The sequence below is a fragment of the Ahaetulla prasina genome, chromosome 6, assembly GCF_028640845.1.
Source record: "Ahaetulla prasina isolate Xishuangbanna chromosome 6, ASM2864084v1, whole genome shotgun sequence".
Classification (NCBI taxonomy): domain Eukaryota; kingdom Metazoa; phylum Chordata; class Lepidosauria; order Squamata; family Colubridae; genus Ahaetulla; species Ahaetulla prasina.
Window position 1 is genome coordinate 25,141,097 of NC_080544.1, and position 15,059 is coordinate 25,156,155.

A 15,059-nucleotide genomic window follows, 5' to 3' on the forward strand; every position below is an offset into this window, starting at 1 on the left:
TAAAGTTGCCAAGGTTGCGAAACACTGCTCTATAGAGCCATACGATGGAGAACAGTTATTAACAATTGAATATAACAATTATTCAAATTCTTAGTAAATGATCTCTGACCTTGCTTGAGATCCGTGGCTGAAGTTGGACTATGTTCACTTGTGCATGGGCACTGACCCTCACATTTCACTGTCAGCTGCTTGCTGGTCAGGCAGGCCTGTTGTTCCAGTTTACACTGCAAAAGAATAACAGAGAAGTCACACGAGCAAGAAGCAACTGACCATCAAATAAGAATAACTTCCAGGTAAGGGACCTGGCTGGTTCTCTTGTAAAGCCTGTCAGGATCACCTTAGACTCAACTCACCTGGTCCTCTAGTGCCCAGACATGAATTCAACAGATTATAAATTTTATCTAAATTCTAGAAAAAAGATAAAAGATTTAATGCAACAGCTAGAAATTCATGCATAAGCACCTAACAGATTATTTTTTAATCATCCTAGTTCAGTGATGGCTAACCTTTTTGCCGTTGCATGCCAAAAGCGGGGGGACCGTGGGGGGGTTATGCCCATGCATGCCCACACCCATAATTCAATGCCCCCCGTGCCCCCCCATGTGCACATGACCCTCCTGTGCTCCCCCCCCGCTTTTGGCATGCAACAGCAAAAAGGTTACCAATGGGCCTGGTAGGCCTGTTTTTTGCCCTCCCCAGGCTCCAGAGGCAGTCTTGGAGCCTGAGAAGGGCGAAAATGGCCTTTGCCACCCCCCACCCCCCAGAGCCCTCCGGAGGCCAGAAACGGCCCATTTCCTAACTTCCAGTGGGCCCAGAAGATCCAAAAGTCAGCTGGCCAGCGCATACATGCGTGCTGGAGCTGAACTAGGGCAATGCTCGCGTGTCCACAGGTATGCCTCTGCGTGCCACAGGTTCACCATCACAGTCCTAGTTGCTAAATCTTCCTACTATAAAATACATTCATCGTGGGAATCAATAGGTTGACACAATATCAATATACTGATACACAATAGAAATATAAATTCACACAGCTGACAATTTCCCTTTGCCATTAATTCAAGTCACAGTAGATCTTACAAATGTTCCTACTAAGATATGCCTGCTTCTGGATTCATTCTTAGAACACCAAGAGACTTCTGTTCAACCAGACAAGCTCAGTTCTGCTGCAGGAAAGCCACTGCAATATCATCCCTGAACAGTAATTATTCCTCTTCAGCTTAAAAACTTTTATGAAAAACAGTCCACCCTCTTTTGATGCAGGCTTCTCCATTAATGGCTGCCTCATACTCTTCCTGAGACTATTGTATTCTTTCTTTGCAGTTGAGATATCTACATTGTTGGCTGTTATCAAAGCACACCATGCTATGTAATCTAACTATTTCTGTTAACAAGTTCCTCTGATGGCTCAGGCTGGTAAGACAGTCTGTTATTAACACAGCTGCTTGCAATTACTGCAGGTTCAAGCCCCACCAGACCCAAGGTTGACTCACCCTTCCATCCTTCATAAGGTAGGTAAAATGAGGACCCAGATTGTTGGGGGCAATAAGTTGACTTTGTATATAATATACAAATGGATGAAGACTATTGCTTGACATAGTGTAAGCCGCCCTGAGTCTTCGGAGAAGGGCGGGATATAAATGCAAAAAAAAAAAAAAAGTTCAAGGTTGGCATAGCCTTTGCAGCCCAATTCAGAAATATGCCAACAGAAGAGAATATTTGTAGCTCAGGGTTGAACTGTGGGGTCTCTGGTGCTTTTTTAGCTTGGTTGTTTATTTGCAGACATTTCACAACCCAACTAGATAACATCATCAGTGTTAGGAAATATACCCCTTCATGACTTCTATAATTTAGTTCACCCCTCATTTCTTTTGGGAACGTAAGCACACCTCTTGGATCCAAGCACCTTAATGTGTTTTGGTTCAGGCACAGGTGAACTACTCAATTCAATGTCTACAAGTCTTTATGAATAGTGACAATGCTTTTTTATATTCTATTTATGATGCCTACAGAATGTACTGGTTATATTATTGGCAACAGTGGCAGATCACAACATAACAATAAAAATAATTAGTAAGCGAAATCTTAAGTTTTCTTCCAAATTTATTGCTCACTCTGGCCACATACCCATTGCACTTTCCCCCTTTAGATGACAATTGCATTTATAAGGTCTTTCAAAAACCTGCTTTCCCCTCTGGCTTTGGGCTACAGTGAGTGGAAAGTTCTTGATAGTGTAGGAAGTTAGCACTCACTCCTCTCCTAGAAGAATGAAATATTTTAGAAAATATTAAAAAGGGCAGAAGATTATATTACCCTGGATAAGAAATGGAGAAACCTGTTTTAAAGAAAGCAGCTTTGACCTTTGTCAATGGGCAATTAAGGCTTCAGCCAAGCTCACTCAATCCCCCCACCTTTGTCAATGGACCATCATTTGCAACACAATAGGACTCATCTAGCTTGACATAGTGTAAGCCGCCCTGAGTCTTCAGAGAAGGGCGGGATATAAATGCAAATTAAAAAAAAGAAAGAAACTCACCACATGGCAAGGCTCAAGCAAGCTTGAGAGACAACCTACAACGTTAGCTAAGACCCCTAGACCACCTGGGAGTTTGACAACCAATCAGGGTACATTTCTTATACAGGAACAGGAAACACCAAGGTGGGGCCCCACAGAGAGTATAAACTCATGCACTCAGCATCCCTTCTGCCCTTCTACCCTCTTCTTCTCTTCTTCTCCTTTCCTCTCTGGTTCTTCACCCAACACCTTGAACATGTGACCACCATTAAACCATCTTTCCAAGTAGTCTCCATGTTTCCAGTGTCTTTTTCCCCACTTGGAACTGAACCCAGATGGATATTTCTTCCAACAATAGGAAACTGCAAGTTAATTAGAATAGCTTTTTCTCCTTGAGCATGTATCATCCTTTGCTTTATTAATTTGTTCCTTGCTTTTTTTAATGTTGTACACCAGAGTCTTCATGGAATTGGTAGCTTCATTAAGTTGACAAACAAATAAACAAACATACATGTTTTGAAAAATCATCTACAAATGCCAGGGGAAAAAAATCATTCTTGTTGCTTTTATAAGAAAGAGCCCACAAAGGTTGTGGTAGATTTACTTTTAAGAGTTCGCCTGACTGACTTTTTGTATAATGCTCTGTCTTATACATTGGAAAAAAGAATCAGAATACTAAATACAAGCTTGATGGACGTGACCTTGTAGATGACCCTCACTCTGTCAAAGACCTTGGAGTTCTTATATCAAATGATCTAAGTGCCAAAGCCCACTGCAATTACATCGCCAAAAAGGCATTAAGCATTGTAAACCTAATCTTGCGTAGCTTCTTCTCCGGAAAGATTACACTACTAACCAGAGCATACAAAACATTTGCTAGAAAAATTCTCGATTACAGCTCATCTGTTTGGAACCCACACTGCATTTCGGATATTAATACAATTGAGTGTGTCCAGAAATATTTTACAAGAAGAGTCCTCCACTCCTCTGATCGCAACAAAATACCTTATGCCACCAGACTTGAAATTCTGGATTTAGAAAATTTAGAACTACGCTGCCTTCGGCGTGACCTGAGCATAACTCATAAAATCATCTGCTACAATGTCCTTCCTGTCAAAGACTACTTCAGCTTCAACCACAACAATACACGAGCACACAATAGATTCAAACTTAAAGTGAACCGCTCCAGTCTCGATTGCAGAAAATATGACTTCAGCCACAGAGTGGTCAATGCCTGGAATGCACTACCTGACTCCGTGGTCTCATCCCAAAATCCCCAAAACTTTAACCAAAGACTGTCTACTGTTGACCTCACCCCATTCCTAAGAAGTCTGTAAGAGGCGTGCATAAGCGCACCAGCGTGCCTACCTTTCTGTCCTAATGTTCCCTTTGGTTGTATTCATTTTGTGTGGTTATTTCATGCTTATACTTATATATATTGTTGTGTGTGACAAAATAAATAAATAAATAAATAAAAATAAAAATAAAATAAGGTGAGTAAGCATCTCTGCTTGCAGAATTCAGAGCAGCAGGACATTACTGTACAGTGAGTTCTGAAATATATTCAATATTTCTTTGGTTGTATCAGCAATGCCATAGATCCATAGGGTCCTTGAGAGCGCATCTTTGCAGCATTTGTATTCTGTCCCACATTCTGGTCCACAAATATTACCCTAACTTTAGTCTTCCTGGAATAATTATTTATTTATGTAGCCATCTCAAAGCGATTCTTGGTTCTTTGAGTTTGGAAATGAAGCAATGGTTCGAAAAGAATGCCTTGTAGCTCTTTTTTTATATTCATAATATGATTTTTCTACAAGTTTAACCAAATAGTTCCTTACATCTGAATGTAATCATCTTCGGTGAGATACCACTATGTCCAGAAAAGGTCTATATTGTTGAAGAATAAATACCCATAAAGATCTTTATAAATCAGTTCCGCATTGATTCTGTATCTCTTGTGACTTTTTGTTCTCTGTCAGCATTGTTATTATTCTTACACATATTTATATATTGCCCAAACTAAAACTCAAGGTTGTTTACCAGAACAGAACATAACAACATGAACAGTCCTAAAACACACTACCCTCAGGGCTGGGTGGGCTTCAAAAATTTTAGCAAGGGGTTCTCTGCTTGATTGCTGGGTGGGCGTGGCCATGGTGGGCGTGGCCTAGTCGGCCTCCTGCACCACGACGGGGGTGTGTGTGTGTGTGCGCGCGCTATTTTCCCTCCCCGGGCTCCACAGGCTTTCTTCGAGCCTCCAGGAGGGCTAAAACAGTCTCCCCAGGCTCTGGGCCCATTTCTGGCCTTCCCAAACTTCCGGTAGGCCCATTGTTTGCCCTCCCCAAGCCTCCATGCATCCCCTGCACTTACTTGCATCCAAAATGGGCCGCGTGGAGACTCGGGGGATGGGCGGGGTGGGATGGGCGGGGACAGCCAGGAGCGGGATTTGGGGGTTCTCCGAACTGCATAGAATCTTAGCTAGAGTTTCTCCCGAATCCTTGCAAACCCCCAGCAGCCCACCCCTGCTAAAATATATGAAATTCCATCCACTTAAAAGCAGTAAATCTACTAAAATGAAAAGTTAGGTTAATGTCACCCTTTGTGTCCAGAAGTCTGTTGTGTTAATGGTTTTGCAACCAAAGCCAAGATACTGATATTAACTTCAGGGGAACTCCATTGAAATTTGGGGGAGGACCACTTCTAAATGCACATCAGCTTAACCTCGTGTGATGTGGGGCCTCCTCTTTTCAAATCCCACTGGGATGTATGCACAGGATGAACAGATTTAAACTGGAGGAAAAGGTCCAAAAAAAAAAAAAAGCCAAGCCGTAGAAGACTTTATAGGTTAAGCCTTGATTTGGATCTGGAAACTTAATTATAAAGATTCTGCTCAGTTTGCCTGCGGGGTGTGTGTGTGTGTGTGTGTGTGTGACCCCTCTCTTTGATCTTAGTTTTTGGTGGTTTGGGAGTGACAGTGACACTGCCAAAGGGATTAGTGCAAAACACTCCAAGCAAACAATTATTCTCAAAATGGTCAAAGAAGTAGAATATACAATGAGACACACCAAGGATATAGATCTTTTTCAGACATAGTGGTCCGAACTATCTCACCGAAGGTGATCACGTTCAGATGAAGGATAAAGGAGGTATTTGTTTAAACTTGTAGAAAAATCATATTATGAAGATAAAAAGGGTTATAAGGTATTCTTTTCAAATCATCGCTTCATTTCCAGACTGAAGACATAAACTGCAGAGAGAAAAAACTAGCAGACTGTAGGTGACTAAGATTATGGATCTTCCAAAGGCACCAGGTAAATATCAGGTCTCCTACACTCAACCTGAGAATCTCAACTCTTAGCTTTTAGTCTTTGTAAGATCATATTTCTGTTTCTTCTGGTAGGGTGAAAATATATTCACAAGCACGTGAGTGACCGCTTCCAAAATCTAAGACGGAGCTAAGGAATGGGACCTCCTAGATGTTGGAGACCAGGCTTCAGCGCCCTGAAGAACTGCTTGCCTCTTGACTTACAAGACATGCCAAGATTGTACAATGTGTATACTATTTGCAGAATCCAAGTTGCGTCTTCACTGAACGTTCGTCACCATAATGCAGTTTTAAAGCACGGTATAGGTCAGGGGTGTCAAAACTCAACACCTGGGGGCCGGATTCGGCCAGCGGGGTGCTTAGATCTGGCTGGGAAGGGGGGCTGTGCTGGAAACAGCGAAGGACCGGTCTGCGGTGCTTCTGCCAACGAAAACAGAGCTTGTGAGGGCTGCAAGCAGCCCTCCTGAGCTCTGTTTTTGCTACTAGAGGATTACAGGAGGCCGTCGCAGGCGAAAACGGAATTCGAGAGCCCATTTTCACTGGCAGAGCGCTCGGGCCGCCAGAGGCACCCCCAACATTAGTGAGCTGGCCACGCCCACCCTGGCCACACCCATCCCGACCCTCCGAGGTCAAACACAACCTTGATGCAGCCCTCAATGAAATCGAGTTTGACACCCCTGGTATAAGGTGGCCCTGCTTATAATTCAGTCCAAACACATTAAATGCCCTGTTTCTTGACACAGCAGGTGATGGATAGATCTGAGGCTTTACTCTCCAGCAATATGTCAGAAGAGTAACCCAGTTCTCCTCCTTCCATGTTTTCGGCAATATGGATCACTCTTCACTCAGACTTTTTAAATTGCAGGAGCAGATTGTGCAGGAAGGATTTAGTATAGCAGGCTGGCTATTTGATCCTGTTATGGCTTTGTTATTTAAATTTCAAGCCACGAGAAACTCAAAGCAAGGCATAATGGATCTTCTTAAAAGTTAATCTTCCCAAATGAAATTTCTTGCTGTGGCCTCAATTTGGAACTAATCGTGCAAAGGCTTCCCATCATTCTTAGATGCATAATTGCAAACTGACGACTCCTTTCCTGCAAGCTATAAACACGACTTCCGGTCATTGGTTGACCTGAGCACAAGCATTTTAAGAAATGATGATGCTCAGAGGAAGGGTGTCAGACCTGGAAAATGACAAGTCGATTACATTGAATGAGATGGTAGATGGGTTGCATAGGACAAAACATTCCTTCTATGGGATGTATGGGAAGAGGGGCCTTTACTAGTAGCCGGGATATTCTGTTCTGTTCTGTTCTGTTCTGTTTGTTATGTTATATTTATTTATTATTTGTTATTTTATTTTATATTATTTTATTCTTTTATTATTTCTCTCCTTCATTCTTCCTTTCCTTTCCTTTCCTTTCCTTTCCTTTCCTTTCCTTTCCTTTCCTTTCCTTTCCCTTCCCTTCCCTTCCCTTCCCTTCCCTTCCCTCCTTCCTTCCTTCCTTCCTTCCTTTCTTTCTTTCACAAATATCTATCTATTTTTTATATAATTCAAGATGGTGAACATACAGGTAGTCCTCAAACTGACCAAAACCACGACCAAAATTGAGCCCAGAATTTCTATTGCTAAGTGAGACAGTTGTTAAGTGAATTTTTCCTCAGGTTTACAACTTTTCTTGCCACTGTTGTTAAGTGAATCACTGAAATTGGTAAGTTAGTCACCCGGTTGTTAAATGAATGGCATCCCAATTGGTGTTCCTTAGCAGACGGTCACAAAACGGGATCACATCAGAGGTGGGCTTCAGCAGGTTCTGACCAGTTCTGGAGAACCGGTAGTAAAAATTCTGACTGGCTCTGCCCCCCATCTATTCTCTGCCTCCCAAGTCACAGCTGATCAGGAGGAAATGGAGATTTTACAGTATCCTTCCCCTGCCAGGCCCATCAAGCCACGCCCATGCCCACCAAGCCACGCCCATAGAACCGGTAGTAAAAAAATGTGAAACCCACCACTGGATCACAGGACCTTGGGAGACACAGCAACGGTCTTAAATATGAACCAATTGCCAAGCACCTGAATTTTGATCTCATGACCATGCGGATGCCTCAAAGGTCATAACTGTGAAAAACTGACTTAACAATTGTTGTAACTTTGAACGATCACTAAACAAATTGTTGTACGTCGAGAACTAGTTGTACCCTTTTTCCTCCTATTTTTCCTCACAACAACAACCCTGAGCTGAAAGATACAGTGACTGTCCCCAAATCACCCAGTTGGCTTTCATGCCTAAGGCAAGACTAGAACTCACAGTCAACCTGTTTCTAGCCTGGTATCTTAACCACTAGACTAAAAAGGTTCTGACATATTGCCAAGCAGTATACCGACCTTGTCTGCCTGAAATGCATGTATATTAAGGTGTTTTTAGCTCAGGAAAAAAGAACAAGAAGGGGAAAGTATAGGGATAGTATTAGACATAATGTGAAGGAAGCCCATATCTGCTCCATTTTGAAACATATACGAGCTGGTGAGCACAAAAGTTATCATAATCCTTTTTTTTAAATTTGAATTTATATCCCGCCCTTCTCCGAAGACTCAGGGCAGCTTACATTGTGTAAGGCAATAGTCTCATCCATTTGTATATTATATACAAAGTCAACTTGTATTGCCCCCCCCAACAATCTGGGTCCTCATTTTACCTACCTTATAAAGGATGGAAGGCTGAGTCAACCTTGGGCCTGGTGGGACTCGAGCCTGCAGTAATTGTAATTGCAGGCAGCTGTGTGTTAATAACAGACTGCATTAGCCTGTTGAGCCACTTCCCCGCCCAACCTTTGACTGGTTGAAAAGAATCTTCAGCCCCATAAAAAGTAATCCAATGGTTGCTTTGGCCAGTAGCTTAACAGAATAACAGAGTTGGAAGGGACCTTGTAGGTCATCTAGTCCAACCCCCCACCCAGGCAGGAGACCCTACACCAGTGGTGAAATGCTACGGGTTTGCACCAGTTCAGGCAAACCGGTAGCGGCAGCAGCATGCGGTTCAGCAAACTGGTAGTAATGGCAGCGTGAGACTCCGCCCACCCACCTAGACGTTGTTACTTCCTGATTTTAACCAGGAAGTAACCTGTTTTTGACCCTCTGTGCATGCGCAGAAGGTTTTGCGCATGCGCAGAGGGTCCAAAATAGCATGTGACGTGCGCTTCCAAACCACTAAGGAAGTTAAGTAGATTTCACCCTGTCATACCCCATTTCTGACAGATGGCAATCCAGTCTCTCCTTGAAAGCTTCCAGTGCTTAGAATGAACTTTGATTAGACTGACATGGCCCAGCTTGATATGGTAATTAAATGAATCTGGGTCTTTGTACTAGGAAGAATACACTAATTTCAGTTTTCCATCAGGGGAAGATAATTCTTCACAAGGGACTCCATATTGATAGCAGGAATTAAAAGCTTACCCCCTCACTCTATTAGACTTTTTGCTCTAGAAGGAAAAAAATAGGACAGGACAGCACAGCAGGGTTACCCAAATAAGCTTTGATTCTGGAAGTCCCATTATAACATAAGGCGGATTGTCCTAAATATAATGTAAGGCATGCAAAACACATTTTTACCACATTTAACTATACCCCTCTATCATTATCCAACGTATTTGCTTTGCCCAAAAGAATATCTGGCAATGTTTTATTGTTATCCAACCATTTTAAAAGAATTAGCTTTACCTACAATGTAGTCCAGTCAAGTAAATCTATTTTTAATTGTTGCTATCGCCACCAAGGGATGATGTTTGCCATCTTGATGCCAACATATAAACATAAACTCCTTATTTTTTTCCTAATCAAGATCACTGATGGTCATTTGCAATTTTCCCTAGAAAATTGAAGACATCTAAAGGAGCTTATATTCCCTCCCCCATTTTATGTCAGACCTGGAAGCCACTTTTACCTTTGAGCCTTCAGGCCTGCCACAAATTCTACTGAATGTAGATTGGATTGTATGGAGTGAAGATGATATGTAGTCAAAATAACATTCTTTCCAGAAAGTCAAGGCCATTGTGCCCTGCAGCTGTGCTGAGAAGAATGAGGAGATATCTTCTGTTCCGGAGGATACCTGATTGGTTCATGTGATGGACTTGTGGGTGAAAGGCAAGGACTTGAATTTTCTTTTGGGTGAGGAAAACCTGGAAGCTGTCAGATTTGGGTTTTCCCAGATGTGCCAATATGACATCTCTAATAAAAATTAGCTTTGAGGAAATTCAAGCGTCGGAGTTTGATTTCATTTGATGGTATTACTTGGAACCCTGACATTAACACTTTATTTATTATTACACATATATAAAATTCTTTACATGGCTTATCTCTTGACAAAAGAATCATCATTTTTATTATAAGCAAAAATACAATAGGTATTATCTTATGTGGTTATGTGGGTAACATCAGTTCGGTGTCTCTGCTAATATAAAAGTAATCATTTATTTAGCGCTGATCAAATGCTTCATATTTTTGGATGCCAAAAATCCTTCCCAGTGTCATAGCTCAGAAGAAAACTTCAAATATCAATTTCCCTTGAGTTTCCTTTCTCATAACTTAACAAGTGATAGAACCAAGCTTTCCATATGACCAAGAGCTTGTGAGATACAGATCAAGCTGATTTATTACATTTATATAGCACTTTTCCTCCCGGGGATCATGTTTTTACTCTTAAAGCAACTTTGTGAGATGCTAGCTCATGAGAAAACATTTGATCCAATTTCAGGACACAAGCAATCATTGCAGCCACTGCCCCAGGAAAAGGCAGATTAAATTCAACGGGCCACTCTAAACCACTCTAAACTGAAAGGTTGTGGTAATTCGTTATCAGGATGTCAATGCTGTCATTTCTGTGCCCTCAAAATACAGCCGAGGCTGCAAAGATTAAACAGATGAAGCTTTTCCTTAATATACTGCTGCTGCTAAGAATGAAGAGTTGCAAGAGAGGTTTGATTCCCCTTATCAAAATCCACGCATCTAGTAGTGCATTTAGTAGCGTAAATAGCCTGCTGAAAGAAGCAAGCTAAACATTACCTCAGGGTAACTTCGGTGGTAGTTGCAAAGGGAACGAGACAATGCACGAGGCAATTAGTGCCTGCCTGGGCAGGCAATCTGGAGCCTCCAGGTATTTTGAGTACCAATTTCCCAAATTTCTCTACCATGTTACTCAAGACTAGTGGGAGTTGAAATCCAAGCAGCTTGAGGGTAATGGGTTTTTTTTTCTTCCAATCTCCCTTTGGGTATCTTCTCCAGCCAAATGCATCTCACAGCGGTTGTTATGAGGGTAGAATGGACAGGTGTGGTAAGGATAACATGACTCTGTTAAAAACGGAATGCTTTACCGGCTTTACAGAATTAGTTCTAACCGATGGGCCTTTGCAACAGGTACCAGCTACAGGTAGTCCTCCACTTACAACAGTTCATTTAGTGACCGTTCAAAGTTACAACGGGCTCTGAAAAAAAGTGACATATGGGCATTTTCACCACAACTGTTACAGCATCTTCATGGTCGCATGATCAAAATTCAGATGCCCTGGCAACCGACTCATATTTATGACGGTTGCAGCATCCTGGATCGTGTGATCCCTTTTTGAGACCTTCTGTCAAGCAAAGTCATTGGGGAAGTCAGATTCACTTAACGGCCGGGTTACTAACTTATCTAACCCAGTGATTCACTTAACAACTGTGGCAAGCAAATGGGGCAAAACTCACTCAACAAGTGTTTCAGTTAGAAACATAAATTGGGGGGGTGGCTCAATTGTGGCCGTAACTCGAGGACTACCTGTACTGTACATGCGAATGTTCAGATCCTCTCACTGATCCCCAGAAAACCAACCCCATCTGTTATAAAGTAGGCTGATCTTCTGCAAGCCCAAAGCTGTCCCTCCCTCTGCTCCCCATCCCTGCTCATTTTCAGGGTCAAATATTGTTGTCTTCCTTACCACAGAGCTGTAAGTATGGCCATCGGAGCCACAGACGGAGGCAAGCTGGGTCATGTGACAAGGTTTGCACAAGTTCTCCTTGTTTCCATGGAGCTTCACGGCAGGCTGTTTGATTCTGTGCCGGTGCACCAGGCAGAGAGAAAAGAGAAAGAGCAACACACATTAAAAAAGCATGGCTAAGATCATGCTTCTCTCCTTCTTGGGGTTTTGAGAAGGTGAAATGCCCCTAAATTCACAGGCTAGAGGAGGAAGGCACAGAGGATCTTACTGCAATGTTAACACCCTTGAAGAGAAATCACCAAGGTCTTTCCCTAACCTGCTGGTGCTCTCCAGAGGTGTTGGGAACACAAGTTTACAGATTCCCAACCAGCGGTGCAAATGGGAATTATGAAGGCTGTTAATCTTGACACCTCCAAAGGTTGACTAAAGTTTCTTCGTGGTCCTGAAGAGAACAGACACATATCAAGGGAAGTGTTTCGTACAGAAGCAAAAGGCAACGATTAAGGTCTCAGCTTTCAACCACATGATTTAATCACCACAATGTCTTTAAGGAGACACCACAATGTCTTTAAGGAGAAAGGGAAGGGAAGTGAATTTCGTTGAATCAATCTGGCAGGTCATGTGAAGAAAGTAGAAGGTATCTCAGAGATCTAGGGGTTACCATGGGACAACTCACCACAGGACAATTCAATCCTATATTAATTGTTTTATTTAGTTGCTTTTATTATTGGGGACCACGTTTTTCTCAAAGTTATTGTAACTCTTGTACTTATGGACTGTCTTTCTGAATTTTATTATTATGGGCCGCGGTTCCGTTGAACTTAATTTAACTTTTGTATTTGTTGAATTGTCCTGCTGTGATTTGTCCCACGGCGTGTTGGCCACAGTGAGTTGGCCATGACAAATTGTCCCATTCCATGTCTCACGCATAGGTAAAGGTGTGCAGCATACACCTTTCTTTCTCTGTGACTTATTTTTTTCTTCTCTTTAAAAAGACAAAAGATGAGAGGTTGACATTCCTTTTATTTATTCAGGACAGGATGTGGCAATATTTTATTTCCTTGTTCAGTAAAAGGGTACGTGCTCCCAGATTCCAAGTCATGGAAGACCAACAGCACTAGATGACAAGCATCATCAACACTTTTATCAAACAGAAGGAATAATTTGGAACTTCTTAGATTAGGGTCTCCCAATCTTGGTTCCTCAGATGTTAGGCATCAAAAGCCTAGCACTTCTTCTAAGTCATGCGGGGGGGGGGATGGGACCAAAAATATCAGTCCTCTAATTTGAGGTGGGAAGGGAAAGGAAAGTTTAAGAGGCATAAAATGTGGCTTTTGATATAATATGCTAACTCTTAATCTGGCTAATGTTGCATACATCTCTCTAAAGGGTAATGAAATAGAAGCTCAACATCAGCTGTAAACCCAGAATTAATTAATTAATTAACCCATCCATCCATTCATTCATCCATTCAATCATTAATTCATCCATCACTTTTCTACCTCACCCCAACCAATAACGGTGCCACAACTGCTCTCTAATTTTGAACAAATAACAAAATCTTTTTTAAAAAAACCTTTAAACACTTCTCTCAATTTCCATCTGACATATAATAAATTGTTAAGTGTAAATAATTTTATATTTCAAAAGCTACAATACATCTGTGGACAAATTCAATCTAATCCTCAAATCCCAGAGACAAAAGCTGATTTTTCTCCTTGCCTTGACCAATGGTTTCCAACCTTCTCGAATCCATGGCACAATATGTAATGTAGCAAGAGTTCTTTGGTATACCAGAAAATTATTAATTGCATATACATGTATTTTAAAATGAGCAAGACACAGTTCAGGAGGAAGGAATATCTGCATTGTATTGAAAACATCGATTATACAAAATATGCATACTACAAAATAAAATAAAATAAAATAAAATAACACAAGATGAAAATCTCCTGGCATACAAGAAACAAGCCCATGGGCACACTTGTGTGCTGCAACACATTGATTGAGAACCATTGGTCTAGACCAGGGGTCTGCAAACTTGGCTCTTTTAAGACTTGTGGACTTCAACTCTCCGAATTCCTCAGCCAGCAAAGCAAAGCTGGTTGAGGAACTCTGGGAGTTGAAGTCCACAAGTCTTAAAAGAGCCAAGTTTGCAGACTCCTGGTCTAGACTATTACATGAAGGATTTGGTTATTTCTGCCCTGAATAACAATAACTCCACCTTCTCTAGAGTGATTATAAATCCAACTGGCCTTAAAATATTTGCTTACAGGTAGTCCTCGACATACGACCACAACTGAGTCCAAAATGTCTGTTGCTAAGCCAGACAATTGTTAGGTGAGTTTTGCCCCATTTTATGAGGTTGCTTGTCGCAGTTGTTAAGTGAATCACTGTGCTTGATAAATTAGTAACGCAGTTGTTAAATGAATATGGCTTCCCCATTCACATTGCTTGCCCGAAGGTCACAAAAGGGGATCACGTGACCGCTGGACACTCCAATCGTCATAAACGTGAGTCAGTTGCCAAGCATTCTGAATTTTGATCACTTGACCATGAGGATGCTGCAATGGTCATAAGAGTGAAAAATGGTCACAATCACCTTTTTCAGTGCTGTTGTAACTTTGAACGATCGCTAAATGAACCGGTGTAAGTCGAGGACTATCTTGTATATCAAAAAAATATCTGAACAGCCAAATCACTCAATCAGGAATTAATGTATAACTTAATGGATTCCTTACCGGTGCTCCAGTTTCTTGCGACTGATACACATGGCCCTCTGGTAACCCTGGGCAATGCACACTTTATGCCGGCTGCATTTGATCTTCTGGCAAGGATCTTTTGTGGTGTCCAGACCTAAAGCAAGAGGCAAAGAGAACATGTGTCATTCTACACTAAGTTTGAGATCCAAAATATCACTCTCCCTAACAGAATAACAGAATTGGAAGGGACCTTGGAGGTCTTCTAGTCCAACCCCTTGCTCAGGCAGGAAACCCTATAACGTTTCAGACAAATGGTTGTCCAGATTCATCTTAAAAGCCTCCAGTGTTGGAGACATCTGGAGACAAGTCATTCCATTCATTAATCGTTCTCACTCTCAGGAAATTCCTCCTTAGTTCTAGGTTGGTTCTTTCCTTGATTAGTTTCCATCCATTGCTTCTTATTCTGTCTTCAGGTGCTCTGAAGAATAGGTTGACCTGCTTAATCTTTCCTGGAGCACCTTCACCTACACCAGTGATGGCGAACCTTTTA

At 41.8% G+C, this 15,059-nt stretch overlaps 1 protein-coding gene across 1 annotated transcript in view; it reads right to left on the reverse strand.

Annotated features, from left to right (window-relative positions):
* Positions 1–15,059, reverse strand: part of SPOCK2 (SPARC (osteonectin), cwcv and kazal like domains proteoglycan 2) — a 131,071-nt gene that overhangs the window by 23,905 nt on the left and 92,107 nt on the right. Inside the window, exons 3-5 of the mRNA XM_058188267.1 lie at positions 14,549–14,663; positions 11,808–11,922; positions 110–224 (exon numbers count right to left, since the gene is read on the reverse strand). Coding sequence (XP_058044250.1) covers positions 110–224; positions 11,808–11,922; positions 14,549–14,663 — 345 coding nt within the window. The remainder of the gene's footprint in view (positions 1–109; positions 225–11,807; positions 11,923–14,548; positions 14,664–15,059) is intronic.